Source organism: Stenella coeruleoalba, assembly GCF_951394435.1.
Source record: "Stenella coeruleoalba genome assembly, chromosome: 11".
NCBI classification, from domain to species: domain Eukaryota; kingdom Metazoa; phylum Chordata; class Mammalia; order Artiodactyla; family Delphinidae; genus Stenella; species Stenella coeruleoalba.
In genome coordinates, this window is record NC_137157.1 from 69,748,520 (window position 1) to 69,772,023 (window position 23,504).

General features: G+C 38.4%; 2 protein-coding genes across 8 annotated transcripts in view; both read left to right on the forward strand.

Annotated features, from left to right (window-relative positions):
• The window catches only part of YAF2 (YY1 associated factor 2), a 65,793-nt gene extending 62,478 nt beyond the window's left edge, over positions 1–3,315 (forward strand). For 3 of the 6 annotated variants that reach the window (XR_013830594.1, XR_013830595.1, XR_013830596.1), the window contains one exon: positions 250–385. Coding sequence is in view for 3 of the 6 variants with exons in the window: in XM_079937851.1 (XP_079793977.1) it covers positions 250–402; positions 1,189–1,426 (391 nt within the window). In the remaining 3 variants the exon portion in view is untranslated. Of the gene's footprint in view, positions 1–249; positions 403–1,188 lie in introns of those variants that run through there. The other 3 variants (XM_079937851.1, XM_079937850.1, XM_079937852.1) reach the window with 2 other exon arrangements.
• A 9,735-nt stretch (positions 3,316–13,050) lies between these two features.
• The window catches only part of GXYLT1 (glucoside xylosyltransferase 1), a 59,435-nt gene continuing 48,981 nt past the window's right edge, over positions 13,051–23,504 (forward strand). For both annotated transcript variants that reach the window (XM_079935884.1, XM_079935885.1), the window contains exon 1: positions 13,051–13,368. In XM_079935884.1, the coding sequence (XP_079792010.1) occupies positions 13,148–13,368 (221 nt within the window). In that variant the 5' untranslated portion in view covers positions 13,051–13,147. The remainder of the gene's footprint in view (positions 13,369–23,504) is intronic.

A 23,504-nucleotide genomic window follows, 5' to 3' on the forward strand; every position in this document is an offset into this window, starting at 1 on the left:
TTGACTATATATCTTGGGCTATAACTTTTAACTGTTATTATAGTTCTATTTTTGTTGGATAGGAAAGACAGTAATGTATGTGTGTGTATATATATATCTGTTAAATTGCACATCTGAATTACCTTACGTATGAGAAATTTTTATATGTGAAATCATATATCTATTCTCATAATTTGAGCTATTCTCTCATAAAAAATACATTCTTAAATTATAGTAATAAAAAAAACTTTCTTTTTAACATGCACACAGGAAACCTCGGCCTGTCTCCCAGTTGGTTGCACAGCAGGTTACTCAGCAGTTTGTGCCCCCTACACAGTCAAAGAAAGAGAAAAAAGATAAAGTAGAAAAAGAAAAAAGTGAAAAGGAAACAACTAGCAAAAAGAACAGTCATAAGAAAACCAGGTAAATTTAGAGTGTTTTAATGGCACTTTTAAAGTAATAAAATTAACCATTTAATATTGTCTTTTAACATCAATATATAAAGTATATAAAGTAGAAATAAAAGATTTCATCTCTTTTACTATATCATGAAAGTGTGTTTCTTAGTTGAAGGTATATTAGAAATTAAACACAGAGGCCACAAATACAAGTGTAAGTGTGAGGACACTTTCTGTTTTTTGTTTTTGTTTTACTAGATTACAAGACATTTGTGTTTGAAATGTTTCTTTTTCACTCATAAAGCCAGGAGTGATGTTCACAATACTGAACAGATATTTGCATGAGCTTTAACCAATCAAAATGGTCATGGGTCCAGGCAGAACAGACAGTCATGATGCCCTTATCATAAGTGCACATCAGTGGAGTAACAGCCCTGCATATAACTCAACCTTAGCTGTTGTCAGCTTCCTCTGTGATTCAGCTATGTCACTGCTGTTCTAAAACATTTATTTTAGTAAAATTGATAAGCTGTCTGCGAAATTATGATAAAGCTATAAAAGCACATTTAAGAGAACATTACTCCCAGAGTTTTTTGTCATGTTGAGGAAGATTCAGGAATGATTGGCTTGATTTAATGTTAATGATTTCAAACATTTAATTATATTTTTGTGGCTAGTTACACATGAATATAGAGCTTTAAAGATAGATGTATTTGTTTTGTTATTTTTACCTAATTTAATATGCATTACATGCTCAGAAAGTTGGTAGAGAGAAAAGCTAGTTTAAAATTTTATCATCTTTTGTGTTTAGGCCAAGATTGAAAAATGTGGATCGGAGTAGTGCTCAACATTTGGAAGTTACCGTTGGAGATCTGACAGTCATTATTACAGACTTTAAGGAGAAAACGAAGTCACCACCCGCATCTAGTGCTGCTTCTGCAGATCAACACAGTCAGAGTGGCTCCAGCTCTGATAACACAGAGAGGGGAATGTCCAGGTCATCTTCACCCAGAGGAGAAGCCTCATCATTGAACGGAGAATCTCATTAAAGTTTATTTTCTCCAATTTCCTAGTCACTTCTGTCATACCATGCAAATACACAGATTATGCCAAGAAGTACCACATTTTCATGACAAACATATTCATGCACAATCCATAATTTGCATTTTACATAAAATAGAAATTTGTTAGATTTTATTGCAATCTATGCCTACCAAACATTTCCAGACTTAACATTTTGGTCTCCACAGTTAAAGGTGCCATGAAAATGTGGTTGAATTACTCATTATGCAGTGTTATTGGTAAGTCTATTTTCACTTTTAGTTTAGTGAATTCTAACACATAATTCTTGAATTCTCTACTATTGGCATGTAACGAATTTAAATTTTTATAACATAGTGCAAGCTGCCTAAATATGTATTATTTGAGAATTGTGAAACAAATAGTTATATGTATACAAGTCAAAAATCAATTTAATCAACTGTTGCTACAACAGAATTTTCTTAATGGTTATCCTCTTAAATACACCTGCTGGTACTTGGTGTGGTTAAATAGGAAGATTGTTATTAAATAAAGAATTTGTATGAACCATTGCCAATGTTTTTGACACATTTTACTAAATTATTGTTCCTGAATTATGTTTTAGGTTTTATCTGTTTTTGGGGGGAATTTTTGCTTATCTTTCAAAACATTCATTTATTGTAATGTTTACTAGCAGACTAGTAAACAATAAAACATTGATTACTTGGCTTTATAATTCAGATTTAGTGCTATTGTCATTGAACACTGGTATTTTCTGTATTATATAGAACATTAAAATTCAAGTAATTATAAGCATTTGGCAAAAACAGAAGAGAAGAAACCTGTCATATTTTAAAAGCTGCAGTTTTGGAAAAGCTTTAACTTAATAGTTTTATCACTGTTTCCTTGCCCCAGACTTATCCAGGGTCATAGAAGTGTGAATCTAATTAATACAGAAATGGGAACTGTTGCACAGAACTGAGAAATAACTAATCTTTAATCAGTTTAATTGGCCTCTTATTAAATATAACAATTCTTATAAAAATTATAGTACCCTATTTTCAGAAACAATTGCCGGTTTATGCATTTATCAATATCCTAAAATTTAAAAAGCATTTACAGCCCCACTTACTATTATGTAAATTTACCAATAAAATATTTTTATGACTACAGATTTTGCATTTTTGTTTACAACTAATAAAAGTGTTTTTTGTTGTTTCTAAAAATCCAACTTAGAAACCACACAGTACTTAAATTCTAGGGTCTCCTGCTTTCTCTTAGCCATTTGTTTACTATGTATTCACCTATAGGAGACTTTTGAACTATAAATGAACTTTGAATCATAACTTGGATACAGAATATCACATAAAAACATCATGATAGCATTTGAAGAAAGAAATAAAACTGTAGACCCTGACAGTTGTGATATTTGGTGGTTTCATGTGGTAATGTAATTTTCTGTTTAATTGCAGTACTTTTTACAGGCACAATGGTACTGTCTTTTTTGTAAGATGCAAGTTGTGAAATACAGTTAATTGCATACAGTAAAAGTCTGTGATTAAAACATTTATATACCTCATTCTTTAGTGTTGTTAAATGAAAGAATTTTATTTGTTTTTAAGATACTTTCAGTGGAACCCCAAATGACTGGTATGTTCTTTTAAAACATGAAAATTTTTTTCTCTTATTTTATTCTTTTTCACATGTTCCAAATGTTTTATATATATACATATATATTCATTTTTAGACATAGTAAAAACTACAAGTACTAACTGTAATAGGGAAAATATTCTAATTTTTAAGTCAAAATTACTCTTTGGAGGTACTGGGTCTTATGATGATGATCAGATACTTTCTGGATATATTTTAAATGGATTGCAAGAGAGAAAAATCTGACAGAAGATGGGATTTTACCTGAACGGGGCATAGTCATCTTTCTAAATAGTAGGGAGACAGTTAGCATGGAATTTGAGAATGCTAACTGATGGCTGGTATCTGAATCTCTGTTGTAGAACCTAAGTGAGCTTGAGTAAGTCATTCAAGGTCATTTCCCGTCTATTAAACAGGGATAATGGTAATCATATCTAACTCATAGGGTTGTTGGGAGGATTAAATGTCAATCCATACAAAATTCTTAACAACTACCTGACACGTACTCTGTGCTCAGTAAATGTGAGCCTTTACTATCTTTATAGGTAAAATCCCATTACAGAAACATAATTTTTTTTGTAACAAAAATTGTTTCCATGCCTTCTCGGATGCCCAAAAGGAATTGTGTTCTGTAGGTTAAACTGAATTTTTTACATCAGATGTTTGCTCTGATCCCAGACCAGCTGTCTTTCTATAATTAAAGAACCTGATGGTATGCATTATGAGACAGGAGAAATGAGCTGAGTTGTCTACTTTGATACTTTGTTTTCCTTTCATTAATCACAGTTATCTTTTGCTGTCTTCATTTCACCCTACCTCAAATACACTTCCAAACCAGGAAACAGACTCAAATTCCATAAATACACCTAATGTTAAAATATGCAAAAAGGTTCAGAGCCTGGGCTTAGGGTATATTTTTAGCTCTGGTTCATCAACTTACCCTATGGTTTTAATAGTGGGTTATTTCAGCCAAATTCTATACAAAAAGAGCATTTGGATGTTTTTCAGAGTTTATTAGCTTATTTTGATATAAGTAAGAGTGAAGATATAATTTGAGGCATACAAGAATACATATTCTTAAACCTTTTATATTACACAGTAGAAATAGTTGACAATAACTTAAAGGTTTTATTTTTATTAAATGCTTTCCTAAAATTATAGTGATGACTGTAGACAAAGTGAAAACATTAAAAAAGGAAGAAAAAACCTTTGCTTTTCTAAGTTGATAACATTTATTACCCTTCTTTTAGAAAGAAGTTCTTATTGCCTGAAAAGAATATAGCTTATTCATATTATATACATTCATGCTGAGTGGTCTAGAAGTTTTAATTTCCACTGAAACCCTTATTTTACTTATTTTCTTGGTCTGCCACTTATCTCTTTTCTGGAATCTTGAAGACCTGAAGTACGAACTGGGCCATTGATAGAAATTTCTGTACTGTACTTCGAAAATTAAGTGCAAACAGAAGAGTGAATGTGTGTGTAAGAAGAGTAATCATAAAGTAATACTTCGACTTACTAGCACTGGCTCCCCTCTTCAACCACAGGCACCTTCAGGTGTCTGGAACAACTGAAATGTAGAAAAACTGAAATGTAGAAAAGTCATCAGTGACAAAAATAGCTGAGTAGACTCAAGAGACAGTGAAGATTGCAGAATACAGGATGTGACTGATCATTTGTGAAAGCAGAAGGAAAAGAACACCCTCCCTGGCTATTGAGAGTGATGAAAAAGAAGATGCCCTAATAATAAAGGCAAGGAAGGTTAGAAATGGGGAAAAAAATGAGGGAGGAGGAAGGAGAAAAAGCAAAGATAGTAGCAGAAATTAGAAAATGGGGATTGTGATGTAGTCGATGATAGCAGAGAAGAATCACTCAGAAGGGAGAGAGAGAACAAATAGAATGTATAGCATCTCGGTCTCTTGAGAAAAATTTTAAAACAAGCTATGATAAATCATCTTTGTAATGACTCAGTCATTAAGTTTTCAGTTTTGTTTAGTAGACTGTTTACTAGAGCAGCAATATGTGTAATCACTATAAAATGATTTTCTTCAAAACCAGTTCATTTTTAGAAGTTGTCATAGAGATTTACCTTGAATTATATGAACACTTTACTTTCCTGAATGCACAGCCCTGCTAGCCCAGATAGTTTAAATGTTATGTTTTTAATGTGGCTTTGTATTGAGCCAGTGCAGATATTCCAGCCTTTGTGGAATGGGCCAATTCTGGAGCATATGAAATGCCACGATAAGACTAGGTACTTATATAGAAAAGTCGAGTAGAGCTCTGAAAGCTTTTAGTTCTCTGGGACATGTTTCATGTTCTGAATTGTTTTTCAGTGGTGATTTCTTTCCTCCCCATCAGTAGGAGTTGTAGACTGTAGTACCTATTTTACTGCGGTAATACTTTCATTATTTTCCTGATCTAGATTTTCTTTATGTCAGTTTTCAATTCAGTGAACATTTATTGAGTATGTTTTGTGTGCTAGGCACTGGTCTGGGGGTTGGTTGCAAAGAGGACAAAGATGTGGAACTCACATCTTAGAGGAGAGATCTGTAAATACAATGCCATTATTTCAACAATAAAAATACATATAAGATACAGAAGTAACAGAAGAGGGAGTGCTTGCCACCATTTTTTTTTTCTTTTTCCTTCTTTTTTTTTCCCCCTAGAAAATTCAGCTTGGCCTGAGTATCCACTGTAAGTCCGCAATGGAGATGTTAGGATCTCATCTTGATAGTTGCAGCTGGTAATGTTGGGTGTCACCAGTAATTTTAGCCAGCTACCATTTCATTACTCCAGTTTGAATTTTCAAAAGTTAAAGACTTTAAGGCATGTAATGTGAGATTATCATTTTCCTATACTAATTTTTAAAAATCAGTAAACAGCTGAATGAGGTCTCCTGTTGCCTTTTTGTGAGGATATTGAGGAAACATTACATCACTCAGAATCCAAATGAGAAAATTTATTCAGACCTGTTTCAGGAAAAGCTTTACTTCAACCTGAGAAATCAGTTTGCCTTTTTCTTGTGAACAATGCAAATCATTGATTGTCCTCAGTTTTTGCTTTAGTTGTGGGAAATCTCAGATTAAAATTAGGCATACTTTTAATAATTATGTAGAACTCAGTCATCTGCATATCCATATTCTAACTTGTTATTCTTCATCTAACTACATTTTTAACTTCATCTAACTACAGTTTTTATCTACTTAACGTTTTCCCTTGTGTTCTTATAAAGTTTCTCAAATCTCTTTTGTACATAAGGCTAAATAGTAATACTTTTTTTAAAAAATCTCAAAAAAACTGCTTTATTTTAGTTGTGAGGATAAGCCCCTACGTGAAATTTTCAGTTCAAGGATCCAGTAAAATGGATCCAACTGGAATTCCTGCGGAGTGGAAATAATACACAAGTTTGGCAGGTCTTGAATTATACGCAGGTAAACCTGGATCTGCTGACTTACCTGGAAGTAGGGAATGTGGATGAAAGCTACCATCTCATCTTCATATTTTCATTAACTCTTTTTTCAAGAGAATTCAGAAACTAAACTGGGTACCAAGATTTACTAATTTAGACTTTGTATGTGTATTATTTTCACTAACCTCTTTTAATTCAGACTAATAGCAACAATGAAATTAGCCTGTGTTCACTTCTGGAGTCAGCAAGATTGAGAAGAGTTGGGATACTGTATAAAACCAGTTTGGGAGAAGAAGACTCCTAAAGGACAAAAATGTAGTGAAAGCATTAAAAAGAAAAAGAAAAGTAGGCTGTTTTCAGAATTAAAAAACAGTGATCTGGCCTTAGGTCCAAGAGGTAGCTTTTGGTCTTTAATAAGAGAAAATGTAAAAGCCTATGATGTTTCCAGTATAGGATAAGATAAATAATTTAAGGGACACTTTAACTTAATTAGAAAGAAAAAACAATTTTTTTTACTTTATTAAAAATAAAATATAGACATGTGAAAAGAAAAACCATTTCAAAATATGAAACCTATTAATAATAAAACCTATTAATATTAAAAAAAAAAAGAAAAACCAAACATAACATAGGACTATTTAGGATGTAGCTTCTATACAGAAAGGAATATAGATAACAATAATTCTGACTTTATTTTTCAACTAAGTACTGTATTTCTGAAGTGTAATAGTATCAGAATTCTTAATTATTTTCATTTTTCAATTTTGGGGAATCGGGGTCCAGAGACTTATCTGTTACTTAATATTATAATCATGACCTTGATTGATGGCAGGTTTTGGTGAACTTGTACATGTATGTTTTTTTTTGTTTGTTTTTTTTTTTTTTCGGTACGCGGGCCTCTCACTGTTGTGGCCTCTCCCGTTGCGGAGGACAGGCTCCGGACGCACAGGCCCAGCGGCCATGGCTCACGGGCCCAGCCGCTCCGCGGCATGTGGGATCTTCCCGGACCGGGGCACGAACCCGAGTCTCCTGCATAGGCAGGCGGACTCTCAACCACTGCGCCACCAGGGAAGCCCACATGTATGTTTTAATTCTAATTTTCCTCATGACTAAATTTCCCTGTAAATCTAGCTTTTAATTTCACTGACAGTATTTTAAAAAAATAACAGTAGGGTTTCCCTGGTGGCGCAGTGGTTGAGAGTCCGCCTGCTGATGCAGGCGTCGCGGGTTCATGCCCCGGTCCGGGAAGATCCCACATGCCGCAGAGCGGCTAGGCCCGTGAGCCATGGCCGCTGAGCCTGTGCGTCCAGAGCCTGTGCTCCGCAACGGGAGAGGCCACAACAGTGAGAAGCCCGCGTACCGCAAAAAAATAAATAAATAAAATAATAATAGGTTATAATCTATTAATGGGAATGGAGGGTTCCTGGAGATTGAACCAGGGAGAAATGTAAGGATGGTCCATAGCATATTCGTTCTTTCCCTCCCCACTCTGCCCGCTTCATAATCTCTCTCCTTTGTGGATGGAAATACTAGCTGAATTCTAGGATTATTTAGGAGTTAAGGTGTCCCCACTTAGTTTTCCACTGCCACTTTTTCTAATCTTATGATCTATAGCTGAGTTTTTTGAGCATGAAGAGAATCCGTTTACTCTTTCGTCTTCCCCCTTACCCTACCCTTTTCCCACATTTACTAGTCTGAATGAACACTTAAAATGAAATACTCTTTGCTCCAACTGACAACATACTTTTCCAACTTTTTCCTCCAGCCCAACAAGGTCTCTAGGAAATGGACTGTGAAAAATGAAAAAATTTCACTAGAGGCCAACAAGAGGAGAGAATGATTTTCAATTTTAGTGTGAATTTCTGATTCTTTGTGCTCTGCAACTAATCTGATTTGTATTTTTTTAATATAAATTTATTTATTTACTTGTGGCTGCATTGGGTCTTTGTTGCTGCATGCAGGTTTTCTCTAGTTGGCAGCGAGCAGGGGCTACTCTTCGTTGCGGTGCACGGGCGTCTCATTGCGGTGGCTTCTCTTGTTGCAGAGCACCGGCTCTAGGCGCCCGGGCTTCAGTAGTTGTGGCGCAGGGGCTTAGTTGCTCCACAGCATGTGGGATCTTCCCGCACCAGGGCTCGAACCCGCGTCCCCCGCGGCGGATTCTTAACCACTGCGCCACCAGGGAAACCCCGTGATTTGTATTTCTGTGATTGCAAGTTTAATTTGTTTTAATCCCCAAGACCAATCTAAGAGATTTTCATATAACATCTTTTTTGCTTTTTTGCTTTTACTTTTAATTTGCATCACTCAGTTTAGCATTTATTTTTTCACAGTGAGATAGCATGGTATAAGGGAAAAAACAAACATGCACTTTGGATCCTCAAAGATTTCCATTTGAATTATGGATCTTCATCATTAGCCATGTGGTTAACAAACTTCTCTGAATTTCAGGTTCCTTGTTTGTTAAAAGAATAAAGTATAATTGTTATCAGGATTAAGTTAGTTTATGCATAGACCTTTATAAAGTGGAAATTATGTTAAAAAGCTTTGAACTTTACTATGAAAAGGTATAGAATTTACCTTTTCCCCCACAGGATGTCTTTTTTTTTTTTTAAAGAAGTACTAAAAGGTAGAATTGGGAAGGAAATGCTGAGCAGGACCTAAATTTGCTCTAGAGTGTCTTGGAAAAGACATTTAAAAACCCCCCAAAACTCATTAATTGAATGTCTACCATATATCCAGCATGTACTAGGAGCTATATGAAAAATCAAGATTAATCTTTTGAATATACGATTGTTGAGATTCGGATTATCCTGAATCCGAGAGTTTTTCAGGTCATGGAGAAGGTCTCTATCTCCATAATTTAAACAACTAATGTTGCTACTTTTAAATTTTTTTGTCCACCTAAATTTACCTTTTTTGACAGAATGAAGGGAAGATCAATATTGATTAAAAATTTGGATATAGGGGCTTCCCTGGTGGCGCAGTGGTTGGGAGTCCGCCTACCGATGCAAGGCACGCGGGTTTGTGCCCCAGTCCGGGAAGATCCCACATGCCGCGGAGCGGCTGGGCCCGTGAGCCCTGGCCGCTGAGCCTGTGCGTCCGGAGCCTGTGTTCCGCAACGGGAGAGGCCACAACAGTGAGAGGCCCGCGTACTGAAGAAAAAAAAAAAAAAAAAAAAAAATTGGATATAGCCAGCCTGTCACTAGAGAATTAAAAGGGTGGTCTAGAGATGAAAAAATAGACTTAAGAACACATACATACACACAGTAAGTGAAAGAAATGCCTAACCATTATGGCAAAAAATATTTTCAATAATTTACAATTAATTTTAGGAATATCAAAATGTGTGAATCCTGGAAATGATCAGAAGTATTCACACAGCTCCTTATACTCCAGGATAACCAGATGGGACAGTGTGTGGGTAATACAAAAATCATTTCTATTTTTGGAATGCCTTACATACTTTTCAACAGAATTTCCTTTTTAATTACAGGATTAAAAGGAACCTAAAGGGATGATATGGTCCAGAACCCTGATGTCAAGTAAATGGATGATTGTTCTTCCGGATATGCTCTTCCCATATATTGTCACAGAAATGAATATTGCCATTCTAGTATTTTAAAAATCTCTGGGTCATTAAATTATTCTTTATTTTCATTACATTTAGTTTGTTGAAATAGAAACAATTGTAGTTACCATCTCTTTAAGTTAAACGTACTTTGAGTGCTAGCTCTTACTCTAGTTTCTTGGTACCATATCCTTTAGTTTTCTCTCTGAAAATCTATTTTCTGTTCTTATAAATGCTTTTGTCATCCATCTTTGTACCTCATTAAGTTTATCTTTATTTCTCTAAGAATTGTAAGGTGTAGTGAAAGGATTAACTTTATATTGTCCTGGTTTTTACTTGCCTGTCTCCAGTTTTGGGGGCAGTACAGAATAGTCCCTTGTCTGGCATGTAGAATATATTCAATAAATGTTTATTGAATGAATAAGTGTGTGTTTTCATTCTATTCACAGCTTGATAGCATGCTAATTTTCATTTTTTGTCAAGTAAGGCAAGAAATTTAATCCTTATAGGGTAAGAAACTGAGGCTTAAATTTTAGTGACTTTCCCATGGTCACTTATTTGGTGTAGGGATTCCAAATGAAGAACTACCACTAATTATACAGCATTTCCATATCTTGTTTCTCATGGCCAAACTCTTCAAAGCTCCAACTGCAATTTGAACAGTTTAACAGCATGATTTTTCTCCATGGAGAGAGAGAGAGAGAGAGAGAGAGAGAGAGAGAGAGAGTGTGTGTGTGTGTGTGTGTGTGTGTTTAAAGCCTCCTTTCCCTCACTTTCTGGCACTGTAGCTGCTTTCTGGCTCCAATCTCAATCTGTCCCAGCCTCTACACTGCAGCCAGAATCTGCTCTCTAAAAGGCAAATGTGACCATGTTATTTCCTAATTTAAAAACCCTTCAATGGTTCAACATTTTACGTTCAAGCTCCTTGCCAGATTATGTTCAAACTCCTTGCTGTACTAAATAAGGCATTCCGATATCTGGCCCCTTCAACCTCTAGTCTTATAGCTCATCTTCTCCTCTTTTGCATTCACTTAACTGGTGATATCAAACTTTTCACAGCTCCCTGACCCAAGAGCCTGTTTCACTGATTCCTCAGCCTGGAATTACTTCTCTTACCACACCCTAGACTCTAGGGCCACTTTTGCTACAGTCAAAAGTTCACAAAAAACAGAAGTAAAACCTGTGAGTCACTTACATAGTTATTAGTAAAAGTTTATTGTATGTACACCAAAAAGACAGCAAACTGGGAGCACTCAAACCAAAATATGGAATGAGGCTCAGGAGTATATTCTGTGAAGACTGAGTGTGTATTCTCTACAGTGACTGGTTAAAATATTATAATGTCCTCTTTTCCTTTCTTTTCATTTTTTTTGCAGTTTAAACTTCAAACGTTGAGTATTCAACTGCTTTTCTTTCTTTGTTTTTAAATTATTTTTTATTATATAAGTTTCAAGTGTACAGCATTATAATTCAACACCTATATACTCTGCAAAGTCATCACCACCACAAGTCTAATTATCGTCCATCACCGTACAGTTGACCCTCTTCACCCATTAAAAAAAAAAAAAAAAAGTATTTGGCCGCTCCGGGTCTTAGTTGTGGCACATTGGATCTTCCTAGTCGTGTGCGGGATCTTTAGTGGCGGCATGCGGGATCTAGTTCTCTGACCAGGGATCCAACCCGGGCCCCCTGCACTGGGAGTGCAGAGTCTTAGCCACTGGACCACCAGGTAAGTCACCCCCGCTTCACCCATTTTGCCCACCCCTCCTAGACTTTTCTTAAATGAAAGGGAATTGGTTAGTGGTTACCTCATACCAATTTTCGGGAACTATTTAAGGTCTGCTTATGATTTTCACATGCATAAGCAAAAAGTGACCCAGGTCAAGTTAACCTCTTATCCCGCAAAATAAGCTAAATTAAGCTTTGCTTGTATGACTAACTGGTTTTGTTCGCTCAGGGAATTTTCAAGTCTGGCGTCTGTGTTTCATTTTAACATTATGAAGTGTCTCTTAACCATGCCCGCAGGCAGAACTGATTGCTCCGTTTTGTATGTGTGCCCACACCTTTACAGGCTTATATCCTAATGTCTGTATGGCCGTATTGCACTTAACAAGTATCCACTGTCCCACCCCCATGCCCCAACTAGGCGTCTTTGTACCCCAAGGTACTCACACAGTGCTTGGCACATGCTTTGTAAATGTTCAATAAATGAATGGAGTGAAAATATGGCTGAGAAAGAGGGAAAAGAAATGGAAAGCTAAAGGCAAAGCTCTTTAGGGAGAATATTAATTGTTTTGGACATGCGAATGGTGAGCTGTGAGGAGGATCAAAAAGGCGTAAAAGGTTGAACCTCATCAGCCTTATAGGAACTTACAACCTCGATGGGAGGCGAGATATGCATCCTAAAGGGCATTAGGAGGTAATTAGACATCTGGGTGAAAATGGCTCGAACCGACTGTATTATAGAATCTTAGAGGCTGGGGAAGTCCCTGCTGAGAAGGATGTAAGTGAGAAATGGCTCGATCAAGTGCCGTCTAAGTGCAAGGGTTTTTTCGTGCGTTAAGCAATTTTATCTTTACAAGCACCCTATGATGAGGATGTCATCTCCATTTTAGAGACGAAGAAACACGCTCAGAGAATTTAGGGCTTTCAGCGTCCCAAATTACCACGTGGAAGAACCATCATTTAAATTTGGGTCGGTTGCCTCAAATACCCCAATCATTTCGTCCGCAGTTGGGAGCCACAGGGCTCGAGAGTCGCCCTCCCGGGGTCGCCGGTGGCCCAAGACCCTGCGCTAGCCGCGTCCGGCGTCCCGCTGGCCCCAGCCCACCCGGCGCGCCCTGCCCCCCCTCGCGCTCAGTGCGCCGGCGCGTCCGGCCGCCCACCTTCTGGGGAGAGGCCCGCGGCGGAGGCGGGGCCGGGGCTCCGGGGCGGGGTGTCCGCGCGCTCTCGAAGGTGGTGGGCGGAGAGCGAAGGGAGGCAGGGAGGAAGGGGGGCGGGCGCGAGGCCGTGGCGAAGGAGGAACTTGTTGCGCCGGCGGCTGCGTGGTGTCGCTCCCTCCGCGCCAGTTCGCCCGGGCGGGCGCGGCGGCGACGGCAGCGGCGGCGCGGGGACGGCGTGATGCGGCGCTACCTGCGCGTCGTGGTGCTGTGCCTGGCCTGTGGCTTCTGCTCGCTCCTCTACGCCTTCAGCCAGCTCGCCGTGTCCTTGGAGGAAGGAGCGGGCGGCGGTGGCGGGAAGCCGCAGGCCGCAGCGGCTTCCTGGCTCGCGGGCGGCGGACGCGGCGCCGGGAGAGGGGCGGGCAGCGCGGGCCCCGCGGCGCATCCCGGCCGGTCTGACAGGTACGGGCCGTTCCCTGTCGGGGGCCGGGGCGGGGGGCGCGGGGGCGCTGGGCTACGCCCGGCCCGGGCTGCCTGCGGGTCAGCCCCGCGCCTCCCGCCACCAGGCCCGCGTCTCCCGCTTCTTTGCCGCAGACTCTGATCCCCTTTGCTCGTTTCCCTCCTCCTCACCCTGGGGGTGAGCCCAGCGCTGCTCCAGCCCGAGAGCACCCCACGCTTTTTGTGTTTGTCTTCAGACCCATTCTTTAGGCACTATTCACAGCAGTTAGAAATTAATTTTCAACTCTTAGTTGACAGTTGCATTTTCTTTTTCCTGTTTTCTTAGAATTCGTTGAAAATACGAGGGTCCTTCCAAAGCCTTCTTGCTGTCTGGCTAGTGGGAATTCCCTCTTGTTTCCATGGCGTTCAAGTTGAGATATTTAAACATCGGGCTGGCGCCCTAGTTCAGTTTTTTCCCCCCTCCTGAATGGGACATTTAAATTTCCTGTTAACGCTTAAAATTTTCATTATTTGCCGGTTAGTTAAATTTGGATAGAGCATTTCTGCGGACTGTGAATTTTTCTTTAGGAAACGATCGGGCTGTCGTGAAACTTACAGCAAGTTAAGAAAAATAAGCGATACTTAACATGCCCACGTCTTTTGTGCGTTGGGATAGAGGTGTTTCTCTTTAAAAATCGGAATTTAAAAAGCATAATGACTTAAGTGGATTTACACAGATCACTGTCAGAGTTGGAATCAACATGAGATTTAAATGGAAAAAGCAACGCATTACGAATGCTTAACAAAATCTGAGCGTTTCCACTTCCTTGAAAACGAGGCTCCTCTGTTTGTGGGCACCTCTCTTACTCCGTGTGCTCCCTTAGTAAGAGGCAAAGGCTGCTTTGATATGAAAAACTTCCTACGGGCTGATAGGAGGAGGGAGCGCAGATCAGCTGTAGGCTGTTAATGTTCTTCTGAGAGTTGATGGCCATTCCCAAAATGAAAGGGGACGTTTGGGCAGAGGAGCAGCATGGAAAAGCTGGATTGTCCTGTTTTCACCCTGTGATTTGATTACAGTCAGGACTCTGTTCATAAAAGCAGAACTACTTTCCAGAGCCAGGTTTGTCAACGCTATTATCTGTTCTGGGAGAGGCCGTGACTGAAGACCTGGATGAGCTCATGAAAAGCTAATGGTGGTCTGTTATGTTCCAGTGAAGCATTTATTTAAAGTTATGGGGAAGAAGCTATTTTTGCATTGGGTAGAATTGTCAGGAAGCAACATTTTTATCAAAACATTGAATGAAAGTGGACTATGATATTAGCATTTCAATCTGTTAGAGTAACATTCATTTTTAGTGCCTTGTCTGAGATACTTAATATTTTGTGACAAATTTTTATAAATTGTATCTGCTTGGCTAGCTAATTTTAACAAAATTACATTATTTGAAATTCAGAAAGTAAGTGCTTCAGTTTTAATGAATGTTTTATAGAGCCATTACTGAAATCTGAATCTTGATGTGTCAGTCGAGTCAGCTAAAAAGCTGTATATTACAGGTCCTCTGGGCAACATAATTACTCATGTTAAATGAGGCACACATTTGAGTTAAAACTGAAGGTGTATGGGCTTCCCTGGTGGCGCAGTGGTTGAGAGTCCGCCTGCCGATGCAGGGGACGCGGGTTCGTGCCCCCGTCCGGGAAGATCCCACATGCCGCGTAGCGGCTGGACCCGTGAGCCATGGCCGCTGAGCCTGCGCGTCCGGAGCCTGTGCTCCGCAACGGGATAGGCCGCAACAGTGAGAGGCCCGCGTACCGCAAAAATAAAAAAAACACCTGAAGGTGTATCATTCTTTGTAAAGAAGTGTGGGCAGAGGAGCACCCTGGAAAAGCTGGATTGTTTGTAGCCTATGATTTGATTAAGGTCAGAAGATTCCTAAGACATCAGGACTCTTCATTTTAAATATTATCATTTATAACATCTTTTTAGATTTCTCATAGAGTTTAGTCAACTTTTTTGGCTACCATGGGATATGGAGTAGGTATTCTTAAGCTCTTTTCCTATGTATAGTTTGGTGGAGGTGCAGAGGGCATCAGTACCAGCATTACAAACTATGTATCCTTTGATTGCTCTGCAAGTGCTCTTTCTATAAAGCTGCTGTGATAAGAACCTAGTCTAGATAGCGTTCCATCAGTGGAAAATGGGGCTATGAGGCAAGCAACATCTTCCTTTTTTTGGTAGGACTTATCATTGCATTCCTACTTTTTTTAAAGCTGTCTTACCTCAAAGAGTAAAACTATTATTTCTCTCTCTCATTTGAAACATGGGATTATGGTTATACCCAATAGGTTCCAGTGGTCAAACCTTATAGAAAATATTCATTGCACAGAATTCCACGACAACAAAATACTTGGAAATGTCCTTGCACGTTCTCAAAGTAAAAACTAGAAAATGATGGAAGCAATTTTTCAGTGAAATTTATTATTAGTGAGTTCATTTTGTTTGAATCCATTATTTTGGTATTTAGAAAATGGGTAGATCTTAGTGTCAGACAAACCTGTGGTCTCATTCTGGCCCTGTTTCCTGTGAAACCTTGACCACCTCTCTGCTTTACTTTTCTTACCTGTAAAATGTAGTTTGTATTTACCTTAATTAATTTATAGTAATCAGAATTCTTAGTTGTCAGTCACCAAAGTCCATTAAAAATGACTTCAGCAAAACAGATATTTATAGGCTTATATGGGTTGCTGGAAGGAACAGGATTGAAGGAAGAATTCCCCGGGCAGTTCCAGGGACCTCAAGGACTGGGGACTCTTTCTCTTCTGCTGTAGACAGGCTTTGTTCCTGGGGTCTTTCAACTTCTTGTAGTGTTTCATCACTAAGCTCAAGTAGAAAATTTTAGAAAAAGGCTCTCATTGGACTTGCATCACATGCCCATCCTTGGATCAGCCAATGTTGCCTGGGATGGGGGCCTCTGGTTCTCTGGGCTGTGTTCCTTGCACATCCATACTGCAGACAGAATCCCATGACTGGCGCTGGAGGGGAGTGCTGCGCCAGTGGAGAGGAATGCTCAGGAGATGGTGGCTCTTCCACATAGAGGGACTCTGAAGATGCTCAGTGTGGACAGACTGTATTTAAGGTTTTCAATCTAAAGCACTTACCTTAAAGCACTGACCAGATGTCAGTACTTCAGAAGGAGTTAAACCATGCTCTGGCTTTTTAGATACTCTGGGTGATTAAATTCTCACAGTTCACTGATGACAGCGATTATCAAGATTTCATCCCATTGAGGCTGTACAGCATATCGGTAGTAGGGAATCAAGAAACTACTAGGCATTTCAGTGATACCATTTCTGGACCCGTCATACCCTTACTGTGAATGACTGTTAACCGGGAGGTAGTCACCTTACTTTCCTTTTCAGATCTGGTCAGGCCATCAAGTTATGGTTTCTGCTGGGTCCCAGGAACACTAACTAGTAGGATATACTGAAAATGTAGAGTGGGAAGAGTCAGGGCTTTGGAAACAGACTTCAGCTTTGCCACTTACTGGCTGTGTTAACCTTGAACACATTTCCTCATCAGTTACAAAGAGGTAAGAGTATCTGTGATAATTGGGTTGTTTGTGGGAATTGAAAAAAATAGCTTGTGTAGATTACTTGGTATGGTGCCTGGCACAATAAAATTATAGCTAATTCATTGATGGTTTTGATCATTTAAATTTTAAATGATTTTTTTTTTTTTTTCCAGTTTCTGACCTCTGGGAAAAATGTCCTCAGGCCCCAGTCCAGACCTGTTAAACCAGAGTCCCTGGGAGTGGGGCTTGGGAATCTATATTTTAGATATGTGCTCCAGGGTGTTGTTATAAAGCCAAAGATTGAGAACCATTGATTTAACTGAGAATGATTTGACCACTATTTTTGCGCTATTGTTTTTTGGGGGAGAAATTTTTTGCCTCTTCCCTGCAGTTATTTTTGAAGAAGAGAGGAGTTAGGCAGTGAACAGTGAAGAAGGCTGAATTATTTACTAAACCCACCTTAATCTCTGCTTTGTTGATGCAGAGACATCTTAGATAAAAACCAGTATTTTGCACCTTGTATTTCAGTTCACTGAAGATCATACTTCACATAGCTGTAAAGTGCTTAGCACAAACCTGACTAGTAAATTAATTAATTAACGTTTTTCTGTGCTTTTGAACGGGAAAGTGGTTAGGTTAATGAGAAAATAATGTGTACTTTTGACATAGAAATCCTATTTTAAAACATTAAGATTATTATCTGTGTGTCATACCTGTTGGAAATACATCCCCCCAACATGTTAACTTAAATTTTTTTCAGAGTGTATGCCACGTGAAGTTTAAAATTTTTACGTATTCAGATTGGCAGTTTTTTCCTTATCATTTTTATTTTTGTCATGCATAGAAAAACTTTCTACCAGTGGGTTTTTTCCCCTTTTTTTTTCATTTAAATCTTTAATTCATTTTTTTTTTTCCGAGAGAGTTTAGGTTGTACAGTGTGATGCTAACTTATTTTTGAAATGGTTAGATAATTGTTCATTGCCATTTGCGTATAAGCAGTTCTTTTCACACTTCTTGAATATTCATGACACTAGATATTTATGAAAAAGAAGACCTGACTTAGATGTCTGAAGACAATTTTTAGTTGAAAATGAGTTGTGCAGGAACTGATCTTTAAATAATGGTGGTTAGAACCATGGGAATGGTCTCCTTTAACATGGCTGTAAGCATCTTTATTTCTCTTGCAGTCACAGTGCAGGTATCCGTGCCTTTAAGGTGCATCTTTGGTGAGGCATCTCATTCAGACTTCCACATTCTTATGCTGGATATGCCTAGACTTATCACTGACTCTCCACAATGCAGATGGTTTTCACTAAAGCCTCATGGCTATCAGGGACATTTAGAAATGAAAAAAATCTTTTTCAGTTTGATTTAAAAGTATGAAAGACCTTCTGCTGTTGCATTTAAGTAAACTTTAAGTTTGAGGACTGTTATTGTGGAGAGTGTTACTGTTAAATGCTCTGTTTAATCCAGAGCATGATGTCTCAATTTTTTTTATTTATTTATTTATTTATTTATTTTTTTGGTGGTATGCAGGCCTCCCACCACTGTGGCCTCTCCCATTGCGGAGCACAGGCTCCGGACGCGCAGGCTAAGCGCCCATGGCTCACGGGCCCATCCGCTGCGCGGCATGTGGCATCCTCCCAGACCAGGGCACGAACCCGTGTCCCCTGCATTGGCAGGCGGACTATCAGCCACTGTGCCACCAGGGAAGCCCTTTTTTTTTTTAAATTTTTAAATTTTATTTTATTTACTTTTTTATACAGTAGGTTCTTATTAGTCATCAGTTTTATACACATGCGTGTATACATGTGAATCCCACTTGCCCAGTTCATCACACCACCAGCCCCACCCCTTCGCAGCTTTCCCCCCTTGGTGTCCATACGTTTGTTCTCTACAACTGTGTCTCAACTTCTGCCCTGCAAACCGGTTCATCTGTACCATTTTTCTAGGTTCCACATACATGCGTTAATATATGATATTTGTTTTTCTCTTTCTGACTTACTTCACTCTATGTGACAGTCTCTAGATCAATCCACGTCTCAACAAATGACCCAATTTTGTTCCTTTTTATGGCTGAGTAATATTCCATTGTATATATGTACCACATCTTCTTTATCCATTCATCTGTCGATGGGCATTTAGGTTGCTTCCATGACCTGGCTATTGTAAATGGTGCTGCAATGAACATTGTGGTACCTGTCTCTTTTTGAATTATGGTTTTCTTTGGATACATGCCCAGTAGTGGGATTTCTGGATCATATGGTAATTCTATTTTTAGTTTTTTAAGGAACCTCCATACTGTTCTCTGTAGTGGCTGTATAAATTTACATTCCCACCAACAGAACAAGAGGGTTCCCTTTTCCCCACACCAGCATTTATTGTTTGTAGATTTTTTTGGTGATGGCCATTCTGACCTGTGTGAGGTGATACCTCATTGTAGTTTTGATTTGCATTTCTCTAATGATTAGTGATGTTGAGCAGCTTTTCATGTGCTTCTTGGCCATCTGTATGTCTTCTTTGGAGAAATATCTATTTAGGTTTTCTGCCCATTTCTGGATTGGGTTGTTTGTTTCTTTAATATTGAGCTGCATGAGCTGTTTATATATTTTGGAGATTAATCCTTTGTCCGTTGATTCGTTGGCAAATATTTTCTCCCATTCTGAGGGTTGTCTTTTCATCTTGTTTATGATTTCCTTTGCTGTGCAAAAGCTTTGAAGTTTCATTAGTTTCCATTTGTTTATTTTTGTTTTTATTTCCATTACTCTAGGAGGTGGATCAAAAAAGATCTTGCTGTGATTTATGTCAAAGAGTGTTCTTCCTATGTTTTCCTCTGAGAGTTTTATAGTGTCCGGTCTTATATTTAGGTCTTTAATCCATTTTGAGTTTATTTTTGTGTTTGGTGTTAGGGAGTGTTCTAATTTCATTCTCTTACATGTAGCTGTCCAGTTTTCCCAGCACCACTTATTGAAGAGACTGTCTTTTCTCCATTGTATATCCTTGCCTCCTTTGTCATAGATTAGTTGAGCATAGGTGCGTGGGTTTATCTCTGGGCTTTCTGTCTTGTTCCATTGATCTATGTTTCTGTTTTTGTGCCAGTACCATATTGTCTTGATTACTGTAGCTTTGTAGTATAGTCTGAAGTCAGGGAGTCTGATCCCTCCAGCTCCGTTTTTTCCCCTCAAGACTGCTTTGGCTATTTGGAATCTTTTGTGTCTCCATACAAATTTTAAGATTATTTGCTCTAGTTCTGTAAAAAATGCCATTGGTAATTTGATAGGGATTGCACTGAATCTGTAGATTGCTTTGGGTAGTTTGGTCATTTTCACAATATTGATTCTTCCAATCCAAGAACATGATATATCTCTCCATCTGTTTGTATCATCTTTAATTTCTTTCATCAGTGTTTTATAGTTTTTTGCATACAGGTTTTTTGTCTCCCTAGGTAGGTTTATTCCTAGGTATTTTATTCTTTTTGTTGCAGTGGTAAATGGGAATGTTTCCTTAATTTCTCTTCCAGATTTTTCATCGTTAGTGTATAGGAATGCAAGAGATTTCTGTGCATTAATTTTGTATTCTGCAACTTTACCAAATTCATTGATTAGCTCTAGTAGTTTTCTGTTGACACTTTTAGGATTCTCTATGTATAATATCATGTCATCTGCCAAGAGTGACAGTTTTACTTCTTCTTTTCCAATTTGTATTCCTTTTATTTCTTTTTCTTCTCTGATTGCCGTGGCTAGGACTTCCAAAACTATGTTGAATAATAGTGGTGAGAGTGCACATCCTTGTCTCCTTCCTGATCTTAGAGGAAATCCTCTCAGTTTTTCACCATTGAGAATGATGTTTGCTGTGGGTTTGTTGTATATGGCCTTTATTATGTTGAGGTAGATTCCCTTTCTGCCTGCTTTCTGGAGAGTTTTTATCATAAATGGGTGTTGAATTTTGTCAAAAGCTTTTTCTGCATCTATTGAGATGATCATATGGTTTTTATTCTTCAGTTTGCTAATATGGTGTATCACATTGATTGATTTGCGTGTATTGAAGAATCCTTGCATCCCTGGGATAAATCCCACTTGATCATGGTGTATGATCCTTTTAATGTGTTGTTGGATTCTGTTTGCTAGTATGTTGTTGAGGATTTTTACATCTATATTCATCAGTGATATTGGTCTGTAATTTTCTTTTTTTGTAGTATCTTTGTCTGGTTTTGGTATCAGGGTGATGGTGGCTTCATAGAATGAGTTTGGGAGTGTTCCTTCCCCTGCAATTTTTGGAAGAGTTTGAGAAGGATGGGTGTTAGCTCTTCTCTAAACATTTGATAGAATTCACCTGTGAAGCCATCTGGTCCTGGACTTTTGTTTGTTGGAAGATTTTTAATCACAGTTTCAATTTCATTACTTGTGATTGGTCTATTCATATTTTCTATTTCTTCCTGGTTCAGTCTTGGAAGGTTATACCTTTCTAAGAATTTGTCCATTTCTTCCAGGTTGTCCATTTTATTGGCATAGATTTGCTTGTAGTAGTCTCTTAGGATGCTTTGTATTTCTGTGGTGTCTGTTGTAACTTCTCCTTTTTCATTTCTAATTTTATTGATTTGAGTCCTCTCCCTCTTAATGAGTCTGGCTAATGGTTTATCAGTTTTATCTTCTCAAAGAACCATTTTTAGTTTTATTGATCTTCGCTATTTTCTTTGTTTCTATTTCATTTATTTCTGCTCTGATCTTTATGATTTCTTTCCTTCTACTAACTTTGGGTTTTGTTTGTGCTTCTTTCTCTAGTTCCTTTAGGTGTAAATTTAGATTGTTTATGTGAGATTTTTCTTTTTTCTTGAGGTAGGCTTGTATAGCTATAAACTTCCCTCCTAGAACTGCTTTTGCTGCATCCCATAGCTTTTGGATCGTCGTGTTTTCATTGTCATTTGTCTCTAGTATTTTTTGATTTCCTCTTTGATTTCTTCAGTGATCTCTTGGTTATTTAGTAACGTATTGTTTAGCCTCCATGTGTTTGTGTTTTTTACATTTTTTTCCTTGTAATTCATTTCTAATCTCATAGCATTGTAGTCAGAAAAGATGCTTGATATGATTCCAATTTCCTTAAATTTACTGAGGCTTGATTTGTGACCCAAGATGTGATCTGTCCTGGAGAATGGTCTGTGCACACATGAGAAGAATGTGTAATCTGCTGTTTTTGTATGGAATGTCCTGTAAATATCAATTAAATATATCTGGTCTATTGTGTCATTTAAAGCTTCTCTTTCCTTATTTACTTGCATTTTGAATGATCTGTGCATTGGTATAAGTGAGGTGTTAAAGTCCCCCACTATTAATTGTGTTACTGTTGATTTCCTCTTATAGCTGTTAGCAGTTGCCTTATGTATTGAGGTGCTCCTGTGTTGGGTGCACATATGTTTATAATTGTCATATCATTTTCTTGGATTGATCCCTTGATCATTATATAGTGTCCTTCCTTGTCTCTTGTAACATTCTTTATTGTAAAGTCTATTTTATCTGATATGAGAGTTGCTACTCCAGCTTTCTTTTGATTTCCCTTTGCATGGAATATCTTTTTCCATCCCCTCACTTTCGGTCTGTATGTGTCCCTAGGTCTGAAGTGGGTCTCTTGTAGACAGCAAATATATGGGTCTTGTTTTTGTATCCATTCAGCAAGCCTGTGTCTTTTGGTTGGAGCATTTAATCCATTCACATTTAATGTAATTATCGATATGTATGTTCCTTTGGCCATTTTCTTAATTGTTTTGGGTTTGTTTTTGTAGGTCCTTTTCTTCTCTTGAGTTTCCCACTTAGAGAAGTTCCTTTAGCATTTGTTGTAGAGCTGGTTTGGTGGTACTGAATTGTTAGCTTTTGCTTGCTTGTAAAGCTTTTGATTTCTCCATCGAATCTGAATGAGATCCTTGCCAGGTAGAGTAATCGTGGTTGTAGGTTCTTCCCTTTCATCACTTTAAATATATCATGCCACTCCCTTCTGGCTTGTAGGGTTTCTGCTGAGAAATCGGCTGTTAACCTTATGGGAGTTCCCTTTTATGTTGTCATTTTTCCCTTGCTGCTTTCAGTAATTTTTCTTTGTCTGTAATTTTTGCCAGTTTGATTACTGTGTGTCTTGGCATGTTACTCCTTGGGTTTATCCTGTATGGGACTCACTGTGCTTCCTGGACTGGGTGGCTATTTCCTTTCCCATGTTAGGGAAGTTTTTGACTATAATCTCTTCAAATATTTTCTTGGGTCCTTTCTCTCTCTCTCCTCTCCTTTTGGGACCCCTGTAATGCAAATGTTGTTGCGTTGTTGTCCCAGAGGTCTCTTAAGTTGTCTTTATTTCTTTTCATTCTTTTTTCTTTAGTCTGTTCCGCAGCAGTGAATTCCACCATTCTGTCTTCCAGGTCACTTATCCGTTCTTCTGCCTCAGTTATTCTGCTGTTGATTCCTTCTAGCGAAGTTTTCATTTCAGTTATTGTATTGTTCATCTCTGTTTGTTTGTTCTTTAATTCTTCTAGGTCTTTGTTAAACATTTCTTGCATCTTCTCAATCTTTGCCTCCATTCTTTTTCTGAGGTCCTGGATCATCTTCACTATCA